Genomic DNA, 22,162 nt, shown 5'->3' on the forward strand with positions numbered 1-22,162 from the left:
TGGTCCTCCAGACTTGAACCCTTTATAGTAAAACAGTAATTTTACTTTGTTTTTTATATTTTGGTACTGGAAGTTGAAACCAGAGCCTCCTAAGAACTAAGTGTGTGCTCTACCATCGAGCTATGCCCCCAGCTCCAAACAGCAATTTTAATCATATTGCCTTCTGTAAGTTATGTGGATGGTTCTAGTGAATTATTGAACTTGAAAGGGTCATGGGAGACCACAGATTTATACCCAGATCAAAAGTGTAAGTGGCCTTAAGACCCTTGAAGTGAGGCTCCTGTCTGGAGTAATGAAAGTCTTAATTAGGGACCATGTCCTTTAAAACTTGTGGAGGTTATGCTAACTATGAGTGGTTGGTGGCAAAACTGAATTATAGTATACCCAGTTGGAAGTCAAATGGATTAAAGAGGAATTGAATGAGATGGTTCCTGGAAGGGGATGTCAGTTCAAAAAGAGACATTCTTATTTAGAGACAGGGACACAATAATGAACAAAAATTATGCTCTCTTACTTCATTCATTTATAGCCTGGTAGTAGTATAACAGATTTAGCAAGGCTGTCTTTGTTAAAAGTATTGACTGTTTACTTAGGCCTTCAGATGCAGATGCCCAATGAGTAACTAAAAACAGGATAAAGCTTGGCATTTCTGCCTTAATTTTGTATCTATCTCCTTTATTACCTTAAACTTTATGACCTGCTCAGCTTTGCACATAGGCATGTTAATCATTTAAGGAGTTCATCTGAAAACGGATAAGGCAAAGTTTACTGGCCCTAAATTTACCTAGCCTATCTTGTCCCCCTTTGAGACTAAGACAAGATTTGCAGGGATATTTATAGCTTCTGTTTCAGACCCCTGGAGCGGTACCTAGAAGTATACAGTCACTGCTCTACTCTTTCCATGAATAATAGAGCCTTGCAGGCACATCACCCTACCACAAGCCCCCTAAACAGGAGCAATCATCTCATGGAAACCAAACCACCCCCTTCCAGGATCGTAGGTCTGATAGATAAACATTCTGCATCCTGAGAAACAAATGAAGACTGCCCTCTTAATGATAAGGACTTCTCTGGAGCCACCGTTAGGAACTAGAACTGAGATAATGACCAACCAGGCCACAGTCTGACCAGGACTATTTAATTATACATTACCCCTTATACCCAGCCTGAATTCTTCCTCTGTTCAATCTTAAAACCCATATCAACACTCCAAAGACAAAGTTGAGATGCTAGATCTCACTCTGTCTTCCCAATGTGACTATGTTGAGAAAAGCTCCTTTCCTGCTTTTCACTATTACCTTTTCTGTTTAGTTTTTGGGACAAATGGCCAAACCTGACTTGTTAGAACCCCAAGAGTAAGGCCTCTGGCCTAGGACTCCAGTAACAGTAGGACCAATCAAGATAAGAGGAAAAGATTTAAGGACACTGATATATGAAGAATGAAGCTGACAGAATGTACTTTCTCAGTGAAATAGAGACTGGGTCAGAAAATTGAGTTGCACTGGATGTGGTGGTATACACCTATAATCCCAGCTTCTTGGGAAGCCGAGGAAGGAGGATCCTGAGTTCAAGGCCAGTCTGGGTAATATAACAAGACCCTGTCTCAAAACAAAAAATCCCAAACAAAGAATAAAAATAGGGTTGAAACAGGTAGGGTTGGGAGTCTTGAGCTGAAACTGTCAAGGTTTGAAACAACTAATTTGGAGAACTGAGAAAGGAGACAATATTAGATGTGTTTCTGGGTATAAAAGAATACTGTTTCATGATATGTTAATATTAATTCCTCAAGAAAATGTTTCATGTTCAAATAAACTGGGAAAGAAAGAATTAAAAAAAGTTGAAAGCCAGGCATGGTGGTGCATGCCTGTAATTTCAATAGCTTAGGATACTGAGGCAGGAGATTCACAAGTTTAAAGCCAGTCTCAACAACTATCTAGCAACACCCTATCTCAAAATAAAAAATAAATAAATAAAAAAGGGCAGGGGATGTGGCTCACCCTTGGGTTCAATCCCCAGTTCCAAAAAAAAAAAAAAAAAAAAAAAAAAAGTTGAACAGATTCACTATAGGACTTTGTAAAGCCCTTCATACATTAATGTAACTATTAAAGTACATTAATTTGCTAAATGAGGAGCTACTACACAAATTTCTCAAGCCATAGGACAATTTTCATGCCAATTAACATCTCAGAATGCCATTTGAGAAACATCAAATTAGAGAAACAGAAAAACAGTAGCCAAGCAGCATTATGGGCCCAGAGGAATTCATAAATTAGACACAGATACAATCTGAAGGGGCATGGAACTGTTTTAGAGTGTAAAAGACTGGGAAAAAGATACAATTGGTCAGCAGCTATGTAGGACTGGCAAGCCAAAGAAGACATAGAGGTAAAAACATTATATTTTAGGCAACTGGATCTAATATGATGGCTTTAAAAATACATATTTGGGTTGGGAATCTTAGTGGTAGAGCACTTGCCTAGCATGCACAAGGCCCTGGGTTTGATCCCCAGTATCCCTCTCCCCTCCAAAAATATATATGTGTGTGTATAGGCACACATTTTTAATATATTATATAAACCTGTATATGTGTGTACACATACTAATAAATGTAATATAATCCTCTATTCAAGTAAAATCTAAACCATTTCAATATACAAATGAGATAAAAACAGAACTTTTTTGATTGAAAGCAGGATTGGTATTGGAAAGAAAAGAATGAATAAACAAATGAATAAAAGAAGTCCTCTTTAAATCTTACAAATAAGGCTTCTAAGTTCAAAACTAGAAACTTTTTCAACAAAACAATGACAGGGTCTATGATACCACTGGCATATTACTATAGTTTGGTTTCATAAAAGATTATTATGGAGCTAGTTTTCTAACATTAATTCATGGGAAAAGGTTTCTTGAAGTTCTAAACACCTGACTTATAATATTCTGAAGAACATACAAAAAATTTCACTACATTTCAGAAGAAAAAAGTGTTTTGATTCAAAGTGTCAAAAGTGCCTTGCGCTATTCTTACTGTCTAAGAAGCTCTAAGTCTAGGAAGGGCCAAGCACTCATGAGACTTCCTTCTAACAGCCAGACCAACCCCCATCTCCTAAGATTGTTGGTATGTTCCAGCCTCATTAGAATGGGAGGGCAGGCAGGAAAAAAAGGCCTCTCTGCATGATATTGACATGATATTTTGAAGTACTCTAAAAATTGGCACTTTCTACTATCCTCTAACACAAAGGTCATATGAGGGCAGAAAATCCAGCTGATCTTGAGCAAAGATAACTCAGAATAACATATGGTCCCAATAAACACAGGCTTAGCAAAAAGTAAACAATCAGGCAGACAGGAGTCTGATTTGGGTCTTGGGATTTTTGAAAAAGTTTCTTGGAGCAAAGGTTTATTTAAAACAGAAACACAAAATGTGTTACAATTAAAACTCCAATAACAACCAACAGTTTTATTTAAAAACATAAATATAAAAGACTTTTTTTTCCTATTTAATAGTGAAGGTCAAATTTATAGTGGAATGACCTACAAAGTTAAATTTTTAAAATAATTCCCCCCCCCCATTAAAAACCCCACGCAATTTGGAAGAGAAAGAGAGTCAGAGGAAAAAAAAAAAGAAAGAAAGAAAGAAAAGATCTATATTCCCACTGTTTTGCCACAACCTCTGTTGACATTCTGGCATATTTCCTTCTAGTCTTTCCAAAAGCCTTTTCTTGTATTTCTGACCGAAAGGATGAAAGAGGGCAGCCTGAAATCTTCTGGCAATAATCTCTTTCCTCTTCTCAACCAAGCATTCCTCTGTAATAGTACATTTCCTCCCTTTAGAGGACTGCCACCCTCCATGAACAGGCTAGGGAGCCTTTGCTCCATCAAATTTTCCAAATTGTACTCTTAACTTTAGCCTGTATTAGTACATATTTTTCTTCCTTTGAAACAATAAAAGTTTATTAGAATCTTTAACACTGCATATTTTCCAAGAAATAAATGCCCACAAAAAGACATTAATTCATATGGCTTCATTAAGGATGGGAAGATTCAAATGTAATTAATGTGGCAATTAAAGGTCTTTATCTTTTTTAGAGCAATTAAAATGGATTAACTGGGTCATTCAACTATTACAAAGAAGGGGAGAAAATGAACCTTTCCAAGACCTAAGGCTTTCTATAAGACAATGAATTCTAGAAATGCTTTAATTTTATAATTTGACTCTAATTTGTTCTTCAAGAAAAAAATAAACAGTTTTAAGCTGTTTATTCTCACAGAATGAAGTTGAATAAAGGTAAAATAGTTTGATTTATAACTCAATATCAACATGGTAATAAAAAAAAGCACAGGTGTCCTTATTAATAAGACATACAGATACCTTGCATTCTTTTTTTTTTATTTTATTTTATTTTTTTATTGGTTATTCAAAACATTACAAAGATTTCAGAATCACATCGGTTACAAATCCACATTTTTACATAATACCATAATAGTAACTGTTGTATTCTGCTACCTTTCCTATCCTCTACTATCCCCCCTCCCCTCCCATCTTTTCTCTCTACCCCATCTACTGTAATTCATTTCTCTCCTTATTTTTAAATATTTATTTTTTAGTTTTCGGCGGACACAACATCTCTGTTTGTATGTGGTGCTGAGGATCGAACCCGGGCCGCACGCATGCCAGGCGAGCGCGCTACCACTTGAGCCACATCCCCAGCCCGATACCTTGCATTCTTATTTCAAGCGTCTGTGATTATAAAATTTTAAAAAATCAAACCTTGATTACTAAAAGCCATGCTTGTTAGCTTTAAGAAAGAATTAGAGACATTTAGATATATGCAAGCAGAATATCCAAAAATTTGAAATATCAACGTTTGGCTGCTGGTTTAGGCAACATGTATACCAAAGATAGGCAAATAAGCAGGAAGCACATGCTACAGCCACACACAGAAAAATGCAACTTCTAAGACCAATTAGCATTTTAAAAAATGGAGTACACCCCAATCTAAAAATAAGGAATATCCATAGAATTACAGGATTTTTTAAGTTAAAAGGGATTTTGTCACAGATATCTCCCAAAAGCTGTAATTTGGTTAATGCAAAGCCATTCTTGTTTTCTTTTCTATGGAAAATAATGAGTTCCTCTAATTAATGTTTTCCTAAAGAATTACTAAAACAGAATATATATTTTTAAGAAAATATACACATCCTTCCCATACTATTAAGGGGAAAAAAATCTGAGCTAATGCTGGAAGAAGGTCATTTTAAATAAAAAAGATACATTAATTTAAAAATTCTGGTCTTATTTTTATTTTATATATATATATATATATATATAAAAACCTGGGATTATACCCAGGGTTTTGTGCTTGCTAAGCAAGCAATCTACCACTTAGCTACATTCCCAGCCCTTTTTAAATTTTATTTTGAGACAGGGTCTCAAAAAAGATGGTCCTGGATGACCTTGAACTCATAACCCTTCTGCCTTAGCCTCCTGAGTAGCTGGGATTATAAATATGCACCATCACACCCAGTGAAATCTTTTTTGTGATCAAATTTTTATTTTCAAAACAACTTTGAAAATGAAAATCACTCTAAAAATGTTTAAACGACAACTGCAACTTTAATTTAAAAATTCATTCATGCAAATGTCACAATTATTCTTAAAAACTGATGTTATGTGTGTATGTATCTATGCAAAATACATTGCCAGCCAAGGAAGAGCCAAATAATCCATCACTCGTCCAAACTGCAGTCATACTGTATGATTTCATCATCTGTATGATTACACATATGTATAAACAGATATGTTTTGTTTTTTCCTGAATCATTTGCAAGTTGGATATTCCTCCATTGTTTGTCTCACGCTGTGCTGCTGTAACACCAATTATGTTCATTCTGTTGTAGTATCAATATGACTGCCAAGTTAATTTTTTTAATGGATATTTCATGATGTCACTCTTAATTAAGGGCCTATAATGGCTTCCTACTATTCCAACTAAAAATATTTCCAAGTCTTTTTTTTAGCCTTCCTTCCTAAACTTCAGTTATTTTCAATAAGGAAAAATCTACATTTATTTGGAACACAGTCTTCTGCCTGAAATGCTTGGTGATTTAAATTCCTGATGATTTAAATTCCAAACATCTTTCAAGTTTTTTTTCCAACAACTTCAGGCCATGTTGATTTTTGGTTTAATTAAGATCCAACTTTCTTTTTTTTTGGCAGTACTGGAGATCGAATCCACAGGTACTCTATCATTGAGCTATGTCCCCAGCTCTTTTTATTTTGAGACAGGGGCTTGCTAAATTAGTTACTGGGATTATAGGCACGTGCTACAGCAAGACCCTACTACTCTAGGTAGAATTGGAACCTTTAATATTTAATTCTTTTCTAAGTATTCCAATGAGTTCTTTTGGAATCCCCAGATTGACTGATCTTCTTGGTACACCAAGTACAGTATTCAATTTAAAATATTTTATTCACAGATTAAAAAATATTAATACTGTTTTTACATCCTTTTTTAAAAAATATTTTTTTTCAGTTGTAGATGGACACAGTATCTTTATTTCTTTTTATGTCATGCTAAGGATTGAACCCAGTGCCTCACAGTCTGAAGCAAGCACTCTACAACTGAGCTATTATACAGCTCCAGCCCCTTTTGTTATACCCTTTTTAACAGGAAAAAAAAAAAAGTACAAGTTTTTTTTCCTCCCTGTACTCTCTCAGTAGCACATGTTATATGGCGACCCACTCATAATGTAGCAAACATGATTGTTTTGGTCTCAAAAAAGATGGTCCTGGTTGACCTTGAACTCAATTTGGTTAATGCAAAGCCATTCTTGGAGACAATCAAGTTCTCAGGCAAGAAATAAACAGCCAGTTGGTAATACGAATAGAAGGCAAGAAGAATTGCAACTGGGGAAGCTGAAGTTTTATTGGAGTACAAAAAACATGAGTAAAAAGAAGAAACTGGTTGGTAGAAAAAATGCAAGAGATGCACAAAAAGAAGCAAAGAGATAGAGAAGCTATCTGTAAAAACATTCTCATTCCTTACAACTTTCCAGTTTCCCAGCAATCCCTAAGGTAGAGGTGTGCAGAACTGCCCACCCATAGTTTTCTATGAGATTTCCTGCTAAAGGTTACATAGCCAGCCCCCTAATCTGAGCTAGGTTGGTTATGTTTGTTGGGGTCAAAAATGCCTTAACCCCAACAATCATCATTATGTAACAACTAAAGGAAAAGGCTCTTGTGAAATTCTCCTATACATGCTAATAGCCAGCATTCTTGCATAATTTTCTACCCCACTCTGTGCTACAAGTCTCCTGTTCATAAACAAGAAATTTGAAAGTATAAAATCTCACTCCCAATGGTATATCCCTTGTCAGAATGATTCTCTTAATATTTCATTGTTCTTGTAGTCTTCATGGTGTCTATGTTCTTAAAAGCATCCAGCATATTATATACAATACTTCATGAATATCATGACTTTCCCTGAAATATAGTCCTTAGATTTAGGATGTAAATAGATGTGTTTGAATTATATATAATTATAAATATAAATTAGCAATGTAGATAGTATACATTTGGGGGTAATATTTAATGTCTGAATTTCCCACTAAACTTTTAAGTCACATGAAAGTAAAGATCATGTCTGTTTTTGCTTTTATTTTATACCTACGTTTATCATGGCATCTGGTACTATGAACAGATTATATTTGCTGAGTAAATTATTGGCAGGTATAAAATTTAGCTTAATAAGCAATGGACATGGGCAATTATTCCTAATACCCATCTTAAACATAAAAAAGAATATAAAAACATTGTTTGTGGTGCATGGGATTGAACCTAGGAACTGCACATGTTAGCCAAGTATTCTACCACCAAGCTACATCTCCAGGCCCCAAAATGGAACTTTAGAACTTTTGGTTCTATTTCCGCCTTACCTGTCAATTTTCCTCAAACCTGCTCCTTCCTACCTTGGTAAATGGTATCCACTTTTACTAAGCTGCTCAAGATTAAAATAACAACAACAGAAACCTATGAGTAACCCTTAATTCTTTGTTTCTTCAATTCCTACATCCAACCTATCAACAATATCTCGGATCTCTCCTCTTCTACCTCCACCACCACTCTCCTCTGAGTCACCATTCTCTTGCTTGGACTACCACAATGGTCTTTGAGATGCCTTGTCTATACTCTTGCCCATTATAATAATTTTTCCCCATTTAGCAGCAAGGGTGATCTGAAATATAAATTAAATCATGTCTCTCATTTAAAACTCTGTTGGTTTCTATCTGTACACAGAATGCAATCTTCATGTGACTTCTTATAAAGGTTAGCACCATCTAGGGATAGTGTACTTTCTTTCTCACTATGTTCCAATCACATAGACCTTGTGGTCTTTATGCCTTAAGGCCTCTGCTCTTCCAGGACGCCACCTCTGTCTTTCAGAAGGATAGTGCCTTCCTGGCCTTCAGATCTTAACTTCACCTTTCAAAGAGGCTGCTCTTGTCAACTCTTAAGTAACCATTCAGCCTCCACTCACTCAATTCTGTTACCATTTGGTTTAGTTTTTTCATAGTATATTTATCACACCCAGAAATAATTTCATTATCTATTTCCCCTCCTCTAGAATGTAAGCTCTTTGAGAGCAGCAGCTCTGTACTTAGGACAGAGTATTTTTTGATGCAAAAAAAAAAAAAAAAAAGAGTATGCTTTACTCTTTTAAAAGTCACATTATGGCTGAGCACAGCGGTGCACACCTGTAATCCCAGCAACTTGGGAGGCTGAGGCAGGAGGACTGCAAATTCAAAGCCAGCCTCAGCAACTTAGCATGGTCCTAAGTAATAAATGAAGCCATAAGCAACTCAGCAAGACCCTGTCTCTAAATATAAAAATGGGACTGGGGATGTGGCTCAGTGGGTAAGTGCCCCAGTACTAAAATAAAACAAACAAACAAAAAAGGTATACTTATAATATATAAAACTTATAATATACTTATAATATATAAAACCAACCTCCCTTTCTTCTTTGAATGTTATACAGTAAAAGGTATGAATAATGAAAGATTGCTTAAGTCTATGATATAAGATAGGAACTTTTAGTAACATACTATAAACTATCCTATTGGGTCTATCATTAGTCCTAGCTCTTTCTACAGTGTAGGCCAAGACACTTCATTGGAATGGGAATCTGCTTTTTATTACTTTCCTCCAGATAGGCGTTTTCTTATTTGAAATCCATTTGTTCTTTTTCAGGATTCCAGACTATTACATAATTCCTTAAATGTCAACTTATTGCAATTTGGCTCTTAATGTTACATCTTTTGCTTACAAAATATCTTAAGTAGAAACAGACCTACTCCCCAGGTGCCATCAGACACAGATCCTAAGAATGCAGCATAAGGTCCCATCCCACCCTCCAAAAAGATAAGCAGCCAATAAGTAGTATTTATCACTCCCTTACCTACATCCCTTGAGCATAAAAATAATCAGGGCAGAGTGGGTAGTGACTGGTAAAGGAGGAAACAGAAAGACCCAAACTTTGACAGAAGACTATGCAGGAATATAAACCAGGCCTTCATTGAAAAACAATTTAATAATTGTTCTCAATTTCTGTTTAGAATTGAAGAACATTTTTTGCACTTTCTACTATGCACAGTAGAAGCCTTTGTCCACTATATTACTCAATGTTCTTTATGTAAAGAACCAGGCAATATAAGCTTCCTAGAACTTAATACAAGAATTTAAAAATTAAATCTGGAATTTTTCTCTTTATCAAACAACACAAACTTTATGAGGTCGTGAACTTTTAGAGCTGGAAGGGCTGTTAAAAACCAACTAGCCCAGCATTTTCTAAAATGCATGTTAGGCATTATGAACAAAAAATTTTATGAGCAAATGATTATTTCCTTTCTGTAATAATTTTGTGATATAATTTATATACCATGCAATTCACCCTTTTAAGGTATATAATTCATTTCTGTTTAGCGTATCCAGAGTTGTGCAACCATCACCACTGTTTATTTTAGAATATGTTCAGTTCTCTAAAAAGACTTACGCTCCTGAGCAGCCATTCTCTTATTCCCCCAGCAAACCAGTGTTTGGAATAGAAATCCTTGGACCCTTTATTATGAATCTAATGTATTTTGTGAATTTATAAGATGAGGGTACAAAATGCAGTGTTTCCCAAACATATTTAATAGCTAACATTTCAGTGGTTAATATACTATACTATATATTGTATACCGTACACAATAAATGTGGATATTAGATAAAAAAATTAAGGCTAAGTAACTTTCTCCAGTATTCTTAACCTCTTCACTCTACAATTTCCCACAGAACTGAGTAGCTGTGGATGAGAATGTACAACTAGTACTCTATGGACCAAATCTTTGTAAGTGCTTTAGTTCAATCTCTTTTAACTTAGTGAGAAAAATGGGGTCCTGAATGGTAAGTTGAGTTAGCCAAGAATAATCAGTATTCTTTCTCTTTTTTTCTTTGTTTTCTGGGCTAATTTACATGTAAACTTAGAACCCAATTATAGTTATCTAATTCCAAGTTTCTGTCACAATTCTCTCCCTTTTTTAAACCTTCCTTTTTCTTTTTTCTTAATCTTTATTTTTAACATTGTAGACTACCTTAAAACCTGTTGAGATTGACTTTGGTTTTGCTAGGGGTCTCTCCCTGAAAGCAATGCACTCCTCCACCACTGTTGTTAATAAGAACCCTGCCATCTATGGATGGTTAGTACAGTTAGGAAGTCATCATTCAATTTTGCCCCCATCCTAGGTGGATGTCATCTTTCTCCCTCTGTGCACACACAGTTCTGTATCTCCTTTGGACACTTCTGCCTTGAATTCAAGTTACTCCTGTTGTACCCTAGTTTGTAACCTGAGCTCTCCTGGATAGCAGGAGTTAGCAACAAATCCGAATGACCAGCAAGTAGGAGACAACTAACTATAAGCACTGTAGTTTGCTATTCATCCTTAGTTTAACTCCTTTTGAGCAAGGACATAACTCTCCTACAGCCCGAAAGCACCAGAAAGCAGGGTTTACTGATTTTTAATGCCTCCCGCCCAACTCTGTCTGACACAGCACCGTGGGGCCAACCAGCGCTCACGACACCGAGGCTGGCCTTTCGGAACCAAGGGAGGGTCAAGTAACAAGTCGCAATCACTGCCTGGGCAGGAGGCTGCACATCTGAAATCCATCCAACCTTCGTGACGATCCTGAGCGAAGACATTTTACCGTTTTCTGACAGGGGCCAGAGCCAGGCGAGGGGTTTCAAGGACAGAGCAGGGGGCCCATGGCCGATAGGTGACAGAGCAAGGCCTCGAACCCGGGTCAATGGCCCCAGTTCAGAAGATCTTCGGGACGCAGAGGGCAAGTAGGGAGGGACCTTGATTGGTCCCGCGTCGGCAACGGGTCCTGACGGCCGAGACCTCCGGACCCAGGGTCACCGGACGTGGGCCGGGTCTGGGGTCGCGCTCACCCCCGCCCCCTACCCCGCGCCATCTTGGAGTGCTGAGGCGGCCGCTCGGGATCGCCCCGAACCGCTGCTCCGATAGTTACTCACCCGCACTGCCCGGGGCCAGGCCCCCTGCCACCTCCGCGACCCTCGCCACAGCCAGTAGAAGCAGCAGCGTGCCTCGGAGGGAGGCCCGGACGTTCGCCATGTCCGGGCCGGGCGGGTCCGGAGCGGCGGGATGCTCGGACCCAGCCTGGCCGCCGCCGCCGCCGCCGCTAGCTCCAGGACCCGCCCCTGGCGCCCTGGCCCTTCGGTGATTGGCTGCGGCGCACTCAAGCCCCGCCCCCGGCCTCACGGAGTTTCCAAAACCTCCTGGGGGGGGCAAAGCGCCGAGGACCCCGGCCCTTTGTTAGAGCCCAGCTGTGTATGGGTATTATCTGCAGCCGGCCAGCCAGCGTTCTCCAAGAGCGGAGTCAGAGGCTGTCAGAACTGGAGAGGCCCCTGGAACGCCGCTCCCGTCCCGAGGTTTACCTCGGGGCCCCTGAAGCTCCGAGAGGAGACTGACTTCGAAAACCACAAAACAAGTTCGCCTGAGTCCTGGGGGCTAAGTCAAGGCTGAACTGCAGAGGCTACTCCCCTTCTGGTATCCTCAGAGATAACTCTCAATATCCTTTCTACCGAAGTGCTGCCTCGGACCGAAAAAAGGCGTGTCACCTGACTTCCCCCAAATGCTGAAGGGTTCTACCACTGACATGGTCCCAGTTCAAGGGCCAGAGGCACGGATTCACCACCATAGCTGTTGGCACATATAGGCTCGGAACACCTTTCGTGTACGCTTAACACCTATTTCTTTCTAGACGTAGGGACTGAATGTCAGACTGTGGCATTCAGACGTTGGGATATGTAGCTCTGTGGTAGAGCGCTTCTCTATCATATGTGAGGCTCTGGATTCTATCTCCAGCACTGGGGGGGGGGGGGGAGATCAGTTTGGAGGTGCCCACCCCTCATATGACAGTCACTGTGGAGAATGTTGGAGAGCATCTGCTAGCTATTGAAGCCAATTGTGTAGGTCTCTTCTGCCCACCTGAACAATAGTACGTCCATTTTGGAATCATCTTACTGTTCAGGGATGAAACTAATAGCTTATTTCCATTATTTCCAGTTTCCCTCTATTAAGACCACTAAAAGCAGTTGGCTTTCCCAGGGGACAGAGAATTGCAGTGTAATGAATGGAAAGAGCAAGGGTTTATCACACTCCTGAGTCCTAATTGCATTCTACTTAACTAGTTCCTGTGACCATGGGCAAAATCATTTAACTTCTGAGTCTTAGTTCCCTCCTCATCATCCTCCTCCTCATCCTCTTCCTCATACTCTTTTCTTTCTTTCTTTTTTTTTTTTTTTAGCCTTCGTGGAAAGATTAAAGAACATACTGTATTTCAAATGTCTGACACAGTATTTAACAGAGTGAATAATATTAACACTTGAACTGTAATGAGAGATTTTCCGCTTGGGCCAAAGGACCCACAGGCTGAACTCCTTTCCCACCTTGCTCCCCACTCCTGCTTAAGAGATATGTGTCAAAAAGTCTAGACTGTCCAATATGGTAGCCAGGAGTGATGTGTGACTCTTGGGTGACATGTGGCTAGTCCAATCTGAAATGTGCTGATACCAAACTTTAAAGGTTTAGTAAGAAAACAAGAATGTAAAATATATTAAAATCAACTCACCTGATTCTTTTTACTTAAAAAAAAATACACTTTATTTTTTAGAATAGCTTTAGGGTCACAGCAAAATTGAGTGTAAGGTAGAGAAGGCATATACTCCCTACCCCTCCTATGCATGGTCTCCCCTCTAATCATCCTGCACTAGAGAGGTACATCTTTTACCATCAATGAACCTTCATTGACATAACAACCAAAGTCTATAGATTACATGAGAATTCACCGCCCCCCCCTTTTTTGTTTTTGGTACTAGGAATTAAACTCAGGGGTACTCAACACTGAGTCACATCCCCAGCCCTATTTTGTATTTTATTTAGAGATAGGGTCTCACTGAGTTGGTTAGCGCCTTGCTTTCGCTGAAGCTGGCTTTGAACTCGTGATCCTCCTGCCTCAGCCTTCTGAGCCATTCGGATTACAGACTTGCGCCACAGTGCCTGGCCAAGAATTCACTCTTAGTGTTGTACATTTTGTGGGCTTTGACAAATGTAGCTGTTAGAAAAAACATTACTTGTGTGGTTCATCTTGGGGCTAACATTATACTTCTATTGGACAGTGCTGGAATAATCATTTTTTTAAAAGATTAATGCTTGTTTAAAATTTAAAAATTTTACTTACCATTGATTTTTGTCCTGGGATCAAAAGCCATCTTATTTGTATTTTAGATTTTAAAAAGCATCCAATTTATCATCAAATCTTTTGTAGTTTTTATGTGATATATCTTCTCTATGGTTTTACTATTAACCTTTCTGTGTCCTTATACTTAAAGTTAGATAGTAAAAATCTTGTAGTTGGGTCCTACTTATTTTTCTTTTTAATCTAATTTGATAATATCAATCTTTTAATTGGAGTATTTAGAACATTTGGATTTAATATAATTATTGATATGGTTGTGTTAGAACCTACTATTTTGCTATTTGTTTTGTATCTGCTCTATTTGTTCTTTTTTTTCTATTTTTTCACCTTTACTCTTCTGTTTTCTTTTGTAATAATAGAGTGTTTGTTATGTTTGAAGTTCATTTTATCTCCACTATTGGCTTATTAGCTCTACCTCATTTTTTTTTAGTAGTTGTTCTAGGGGGGTACATGTTTTATCATATCATAGTGTGCCTTCAAATAATAAATATCACTTCATGTGAAGTGTAAGAACATGGCAACACTATACTTTCATTTCCCCTTCCCATCTTAAGTGCTAATGTCATAATTTTGCTGCTGCATATTACTATTTTGCTTTAAGCAGCCAATTGCTTTTAAGAGATTATACATTATAAAATGAGAAATAATTTCTTTTGTATTTGCCAACATTAACCATTTTTAATGTTTTCATTCATTTGTGTAGATCCAATTTTTCTCTGGTATTGCTTTTGTGCTGCCTGAGTACTACCTTTGACCTTTATTATAATTCAGGTATATTTGTAATAAATTATCTCAGCTTTTGTTGGTCTGGAAAAGTCTTTGTCTTCACTTAAGGTTTTTTTTTTTCAATGGAATTCAAGTTTGACATATTTTTCCTTTATCACTTTAAAGGTATCATTCATTTGTCTTCTGGCTTTCATAATTTCAGTCAAAAAGTTTTGTCATTCTTATCTTCAGTCTTCTGGATAATATACCTGTTCTCTCTCCTCTGTCTGCTTTAAAATTTGTTGTTTTTAGGAGAGGTACTGGGGAATGATATTGACCAAACTGTATTGTATGTTGTGTGTATGTAAAAATATATAGCAACAAACCCCACTATTATGTGTAATTGTAATGAACCAATAAAAATATGAAAAAGGTATGTTGTTTCTAAACCACTAGTGTTTAGCAATTTGATTACAATGTACTTTGGCGTGGTTCTCATTTTATTCACCCTATTTCAGTTATTATTATTCCAGATCTCCAGTTGAGATCTGGGACTGTGGGTTTGTATTCCCAGTGAGTTTGAAAACTTTTGGCTATTCCATTTTTTTTTTTTTCTGCCTACCCTGATCTCTTCTTCTGGGATTTTAGTTAAACATAGTTACATTGGTCACTGAGTCAGAGTCTCAGTCTCTCTCTCTCTCTCTCTCTCTCTCTCTCTCTGTAATAGGAATTGAACCCAGGGTCACTTTACCACATCCTCAGTCCTCAGGGCCTCACTAAGCTGCTGAGGTTAGCCTCAAACTTGTGAGCTTTCTGCTTTAGCCTCCCGAGTCACTGGGATTATAGGCACTTTCCACCATGCCTGATTTGTTTATTTCCCCCACCGCCAGCCTTTTTTTCCTTTTGTCTTTCAGTATGGATAGTTTCTGTTGCTATGTTTTCCAGTTCACTGTTCTTTTCTCTGTAGAATCTCATATGATATTAATTTTATACAGTATATTTTAATTTCAGGCACTACAGTTTTCATCTATAGAAGTTCTCTTTGTATCTTTTTATATCTTCATACCCCTCCCCATTATGTTCATGGTTTCTTTTACATTCTTCGACTTACTTATAATATTTACGATAGTTATTTTCGTGTCCTTGTCGGATAATCCTATCATTTCCGTATCTGTTTATATTGATAGACTTTTCTCCTGGTTATGTTAGGGTTAGGGTATTTTCCTGCTCTTTACAAATTTTGATTGCATGACATACAGTGTAAATTTTATAGTTTGAGTGTGAATTTTTTTTTGTGTGTGAGTGTCTATTTCTCTAAAGAATATTACTTTTTTTTTTTTTTTGGCATGTAGCTTAGTTACTTGTGGATCTGCTGAGATCACTCATTTGTTTTTTCAATGTGACCATATTTTCCTTTACATGATTAAATATATGTATGAGAAGTGCTTTAAACTACTTCCAACATCTGGGTAATCTTGGCAATGATTTCCAATGAGGTTTAAAATCTTTTAATCTTGGTAATTGGTTATATTTTACCATTTCTTCACATGACTAATAAAGTTTTACTTTTTGCTGGGCCTAGGACATGCTTCTTATATAAAAAACTTGGTTCCAACCCTTTAGGCATGGCTGTCACTGCAGTAGAAAAAATGGACAGGATAGAAATAGAACCAAATGGAAATTCTAATTCTATGAATGAAGTACAATAAGTGAATTAAATATTCAATATATTGGAAATAGCAAAATACAGGATAATTTAAAGCTAAATTAGCAAAAATGGTTCAATCTAGAAAATGGGGAACAAGATTGGAAGAAAATGTATTTCATGACTGTGGGACAATATTAAGAAGTTTTAAGTATGCATAATTGGAGTCCCAGAGGGAGAGGAGAATGAATAGGATAGGAAAACAGTTGAAAGATTAATAGCTGAAAATTTTTCAAGTTCAACATCAATTTTCAGACCCTAAGAGCTTATTGTACCCTAAGGACAAATTCAAAGAAAACTTCAATCTAGACACATTGTAGTCAAACTGTTGGAAACTAAAGAAAAAAATCTTGAATTAGCCCAAGAAGAATGATTTATTACATATAAAAATAATAATAATAATACAGATGAGGAAATAATGGAGGTCACTTTCATTTACCTCCATTGCTAGCACCCTAATCCATCATGGCTTGCCTGGAATGTTGCAATATTTTCCTGATGGATTGATCGCCTTTCATCCTTTTCCCCAACAATCTATTTTCAATAAAGCAATTATATTGATCATTTAAAGGAACAGTTTATGTTGGTCTTCTCTTCAGAACTCTCCAAAGCCTTCCCATTTTACTCAAAGAAAAGTGAAATTCATTACAACAGGATCTTGTACTCTAGCTTCCTTCTCTAACCTCTGACCTCACTGCTTACCATCCCTGATTCAATCATTCATCAGCTCCAACCAATCTACTCTGTGCCTTTGCTCAATTGTTCCATATAATCTCTTGCCTCAGAACACTTAGATTTGGAGTTTCTTCTGCCTAGAAACCATTTCTCCCCAATATTTATATGATTCTTCCTGTTTTTTTAAAAAAAATATTTATTTTTTTAGTTATAGTTGGACACAAACCTTTATTTATTTATTTTTTTTAAAGAGAGAGAGTTTATATATATATATAAACTCTATTTAGTTTTTAGTGGACACCACATCTTTATTTTTACTTATGTGTGGTGCTGAGGATTGAACCCAGCGCCCTGCGCATGCCAAGTGAGAGAACTACCGCCTGAGCCACATCCCTAGCCCCGATGTGTATATTTTTATGTGGTGCTGAGGATGGAACCCAGGGCCTCACGCATGCTAAGCAAGTGCTCTACTGCTGAGCCACAACCCCAGCCCAAACATTCATGGTCATTAGAATTAAAAAATAGAGAGGACTGGGGTTATGGCTCAGCGGTAGAACACTTGCATGGCATGTGTGAAGCATTGGGTTTGATTCTCAGCACTGCATATAAATAAATAAATAAAAGTTCACCAACAACTTAAAAAAAAAAAGTAGAGAGAACAAGTCTTAGCATTTTGGTTTGAAAATAAACATTTGAAATTCCAGGCACAGTGGTTTTAAAATAAAAATGTTTAAAAATACAGAACTCAGCCTGAAAGATTAAGGTCATAAAATATATATATATATATATGAACAGCAGACATGGAAGAATACTGTGATCAGTCACACAGTGTCCCTCCCACTCTCATCAGTCCCCAGCAATGTCATTTACTCTGATGCACTAGAGGAGAAGAAGGGGTTGCTTCTGGAGAATGGAGTGAGAGTGGGACACAGAGCCCCCAGGAAGTCTTGAGAATATGAAATATGAAGTCTGAGACCCACTTTCCATGTGGAGTTCAGGGAAGTAACAGACTGAATGCAGGGGATTATAAAATTCCCCTGCTCTCAGCATGATATGGGAGTAGAATATGTATGTCCTGTCCCCTGTTCCCTGTGGAAAAGTAGTTGAATGTTTTCTATGTCCCTCAAGAGTGTCAAGGGACAATTAAAGAGAGCTGAGATCCTGAAGAGGCCTCAAGATCAGAATGAAGAGCCTGTAGCTGTTATTTGCACGGCCTGTGCAACTGGATACCAGATGAGAATGCAGGTGTCATCAGAGATTGATGATGGCAACTGAGGACCAGATGTCCTTTCTTCTTCCCAGTCGAAATGGCTGGCTTTGACTCTACATAGTCCTTTCAAAGCTAGAAAGTGTGTTTGGGAGCAACCTCCACCAAACTTAGATGTCACTGACCTGAGATGAAATCTTAGCCAATCTAAACAAATAGCCCCAAACCCCAAATACAAAAAGCCCAGCAAAATAACAATAACAACAAATTTTTTTTTTTTTTTTAGTTAATCAGCAGGAAGAAGATGTACAGTCAGTTTACTGTTCCTTAAAATCTGGATGCACCTTCTAGAAGTTGTTGCTTGGAAGCAACTATCCAGACAGACACAATGTTTTCCAGTTGTTAGTATGTCATGTTTACTATTAGTGTAATAACTGGGAATGTTGCCTTGGAAAACAAAGTATCCTCGTGCCTTGGAGCAGAATTGGCATATCTGACATCCCATTGACTCCTATAATTAGCTCTCAGAAGAGGAAGAAAAGCTCTACCCAAGACATCCAACAATAACATGTTATAAAACCCAGCATGCTATAAAATCCTGGAGCCTCTAATAAGCCCTTTAAAAACATGAGACTGTGAGTATGAAATTGCCCTATTCTCTACTCTATTTGCTTATTTATTTTAATAATTTTCAAACTTAAAAAATTATTTTATTTCTTAGCAATGGGATTCTTTTTCCACAAATCTTTTTTTTTCTTTTGTCCTGGGGATTGAACCCAGGAGCCCATAACCACTGAGCCATATCCCCAGCACTTCCTTTTTTTTTTTTTTTTTTTGAGACAGTAAGACACTAAGTTGCTTAGGGCTTTGCTAAATTGCTGAGGCTGTCTTTGAATTTGCAATCCTCCTGCCTTATCCTCCCAAGCTGCTGGGATTACAGGAGTGAGCCAACGTGCCCAGCTTCACAAAATCTTACAAAATCTTCCTATACAAAACAGGAAAAGTGAATGTGCTTTATTGCTATATTTACTTTACAAATTTATATTTTTTAAACAATTACTTGGTTCAAAGACCACAAAGGTGAATTTCAAGACAATGAATGAGGTTTTGATGAACACAAACACGTGAAATCTGAAATCATGAATGTCAATCACCGTTTTAGCTTCCAATTTGTTTCTGTGTTTTTGTTTTTGTTGCCTATTGAGGAGAAAATCCGGATTTATACAGATGAATATTTTGTAATAGCTCACTTTGCAATCTCAGACAAATCTAGTTCTTTGATGTTTCCTTGAAAAAGAAGTAGAAATTTTTGTTTTAAGGTTGTATTCATGAAAACTTATGTCCACATGAAAAACCTGTACATGCAGAAAGGTTGACACAGTGTAATTCATAATTGCCAAAAGAAGATGTCCTTCTGTAGGTAAGTAGATAAGTAAACTGTACACTAGACTATGGAATATTATTAGTTCTAAAAAGAAATAAGCTATCAAGCCATGCAAAGACATGGAGAAAACTTAATTGCACATTGCTAAGTATAAGAAGCCAGTCTGAAAAGGTTATATATTGTAAAATTCCAAATATATGACTTTCATAGGAAAGGAAAATTCTAGATAGAGTTAAAATATTAGTGGTTGCCATGGGTTGGGAAAGGAAGGGCTAAATAGGCACAGTGAAGAGGATTTTCAGAATAGTGAAACTATTCTGTAGGATTGTACAATGGTGGGTACATTATATTTTATATTACTATTACATTATCAATGGTGGGTACATTATATTTTATATCATTATATTTTTGTCAAACCCCACAGAATGTACAACATCAAGAGTGAAACCTACTGTAAACTATGGACTTTGGGTGTTAATGATGTGTCAATGTAATTCATCAGTCGTAACAAATGTACCACTCAGATAGTGAGGGAGGGACTCTGATAGTAGGGGAGGTTATGCATATGTGTGATGAGGGATTTATGGGAGATCTCCATAATTTCTACTTTAAAAATTTTTATTCAGTGTCTCTGGTCTAATTCCTAGGTCCTTGATCCACTTTGAGTTGAGTTTTGGGCATGGTGAGAGATAGGGGTTTAATTTCATTTTGTTGCATATGGATTTCCAGTTTTCCCAGAACCATTTATTGAAAAGGCTATCTTTTCTCCAATGTATGTTTTTGTACACCTTTGTCTAATATAAGATAACTGTAATTATTTGGGTTAGTCTCTGTGTCCTCTATTCTGTACCATTGGTCTTCAAGTCAATTTTGGTGCCAATATCATGCTGTTTTTTGTTACTATTGCTCTGTAGTATAGTTTAAAGCCTGGTATAAGTGATGCTACCTGCTTCACTCTTCTTGCTAAGGATTGCTTTAGCTATTCTGGGCCTCTTATTTTTCCAGATGAATTTCATGACTGCTTTTTCTAATTCTATGGGGAATGTCATTGGGATTTTGATTGGAATTCCTTCTGTATAGTGTTTGGCGGGGGCATTGGAGGATTTGATGAACTCTAGATAGGGCAAAGGAGAAAAGGGGAGGGAGGGGAAGGGAGGAGGCATAGGGGTAGGAAAGATGGTGGAATGAGATGGACATCATTAACCTAAGTACATGTATGAAGACACAAATGGTGTGACTACTTTGTGTACAACCAGAGATATAAAAATTGTGCTCTGTTTGTGTAATATGAATTGTAATGCATTCTGCTGTTATATATAACAAATTAAAATGAAAATGAAAAAAACTTTACTCATTTACAATGTTAGTTAATTATTAAAAATCAGAAAAATATTGCTTCACTAATAAGATTTGATACATGATATAAATTCTTTATCATAGATATAAACTCAGAGAAGTAACAATCAAAACTCATGATTCATCCTGATTCTATTTATAATGGGACATTGTTTTTGTACAACCAGTTACATGTTCACTTGTTATTGTGCAATTGGTGCTGACATCATAGTGGGGATATGCATGGAGTGCATGATTCCAAGCCTTACCCAACACTTAATTAAGAACAGCACACATGTGTACTCCATTGCATAATTTTACGTGAGTGATGTGCATGGACTTGAATATTCTAATCAAGGACACATCTAAGATAAAAAATGCCCAGGGGTGAAAAGATTTATTCCAAGGTTCCTTTAAAAGTGAGTCAATTCAACAGCACACCTGTACATGTGATAGTGATGTCTAATGTGTAAAAAGTTTCGACATGACAAATTTACACTTGTCTTAACATATCATATATATGTATATATGTGTGCATATATATAAATTATATATTTGTAAGTAAAGTCAAGTACTAATGGAACCTGACACACCTCCACTGGGGAGAAATTTGATTCTTATTATTAAATCATTTTAATGTGCTATTTAAAAGTTTCATATAATGTATGTTTGAGCATATCTGTTTTAATTTTCATATCCTCTTTCTTTTCCAAAACAGAGAATCATTCTGTATTCCACAGCTGGCATAAATATATCATTCTTTCCTTTTTAAGCCTTCATAATCATGATGGTATTTTATGTTTAGCTTTAATCCATCTGAAGTTAATGCTGGTATATGGTATTATATATGAATCAAAGGCAAACCTTCATTCAACTGAATGTTGTTGCTGTTCCACTATTTATTAAAAAGTGATTCCCTCTTTATGCTACTGATTTTGATATGCCACATACATAATTGAATTCTTACAGTTTGAGTTCATTTTCTGGTATCACTGATATAATAGAATTTACAAAACTTTGAAATACCAATGATTCAGTAATTCCTAATTTGTCAATAAATTCAGATTTAATAGGAAGAATCTGATAGTTACCTTCAAAAGATCCTTGTATTGTTCATTCTTCACTAGAAATTAATGTAGTTCAGTAGAGTGTTTGGGGGGATTTAAAATACTCAATAACTACAGACAGCCTATCAGCCCTACTGCAGACAAAGCAGAATTCAAATCTTTGGGGGTACTTCCCAGGAATATAGTTAAGAAATTCTTTGTTTGAGAGTTTCCACCTTAGGAATTTGGGGTCATTTTTACTGTGGTTCTTTTCCCCAAGGCCCTAGCCT

General features: G+C 36.9%; 1 protein-coding gene across 1 annotated transcript in view; it reads right to left on the minus strand.

The window, feature by feature from the left end:
• Reck (reversion inducing cysteine rich protein with kazal motifs) overlaps window positions 1–11,716 on the minus strand; it is an 86,688-nt gene extending 74,972 nt beyond the window's left edge. The window contains exon 1 of the mRNA XM_076843288.2: window positions 11,570–11,716. Coding sequence (XP_076699403.1) covers window positions 11,570–11,669 — 100 coding nt within the window. The 5' untranslated portion in view covers window positions 11,670–11,716. The remainder of the gene's footprint in view (window positions 1–11,569) is intronic.
• Window positions 11,717–22,162: the final 10,446 nt, after the last annotated feature.

This window comes from Callospermophilus lateralis, chromosome 2 (assembly GCF_048772815.1).
Source record: "Callospermophilus lateralis isolate mCalLat2 chromosome 2, mCalLat2.hap1, whole genome shotgun sequence".
Classification (NCBI taxonomy): Eukaryota; Metazoa; Chordata; class Mammalia; order Rodentia; family Sciuridae; genus Callospermophilus; species Callospermophilus lateralis.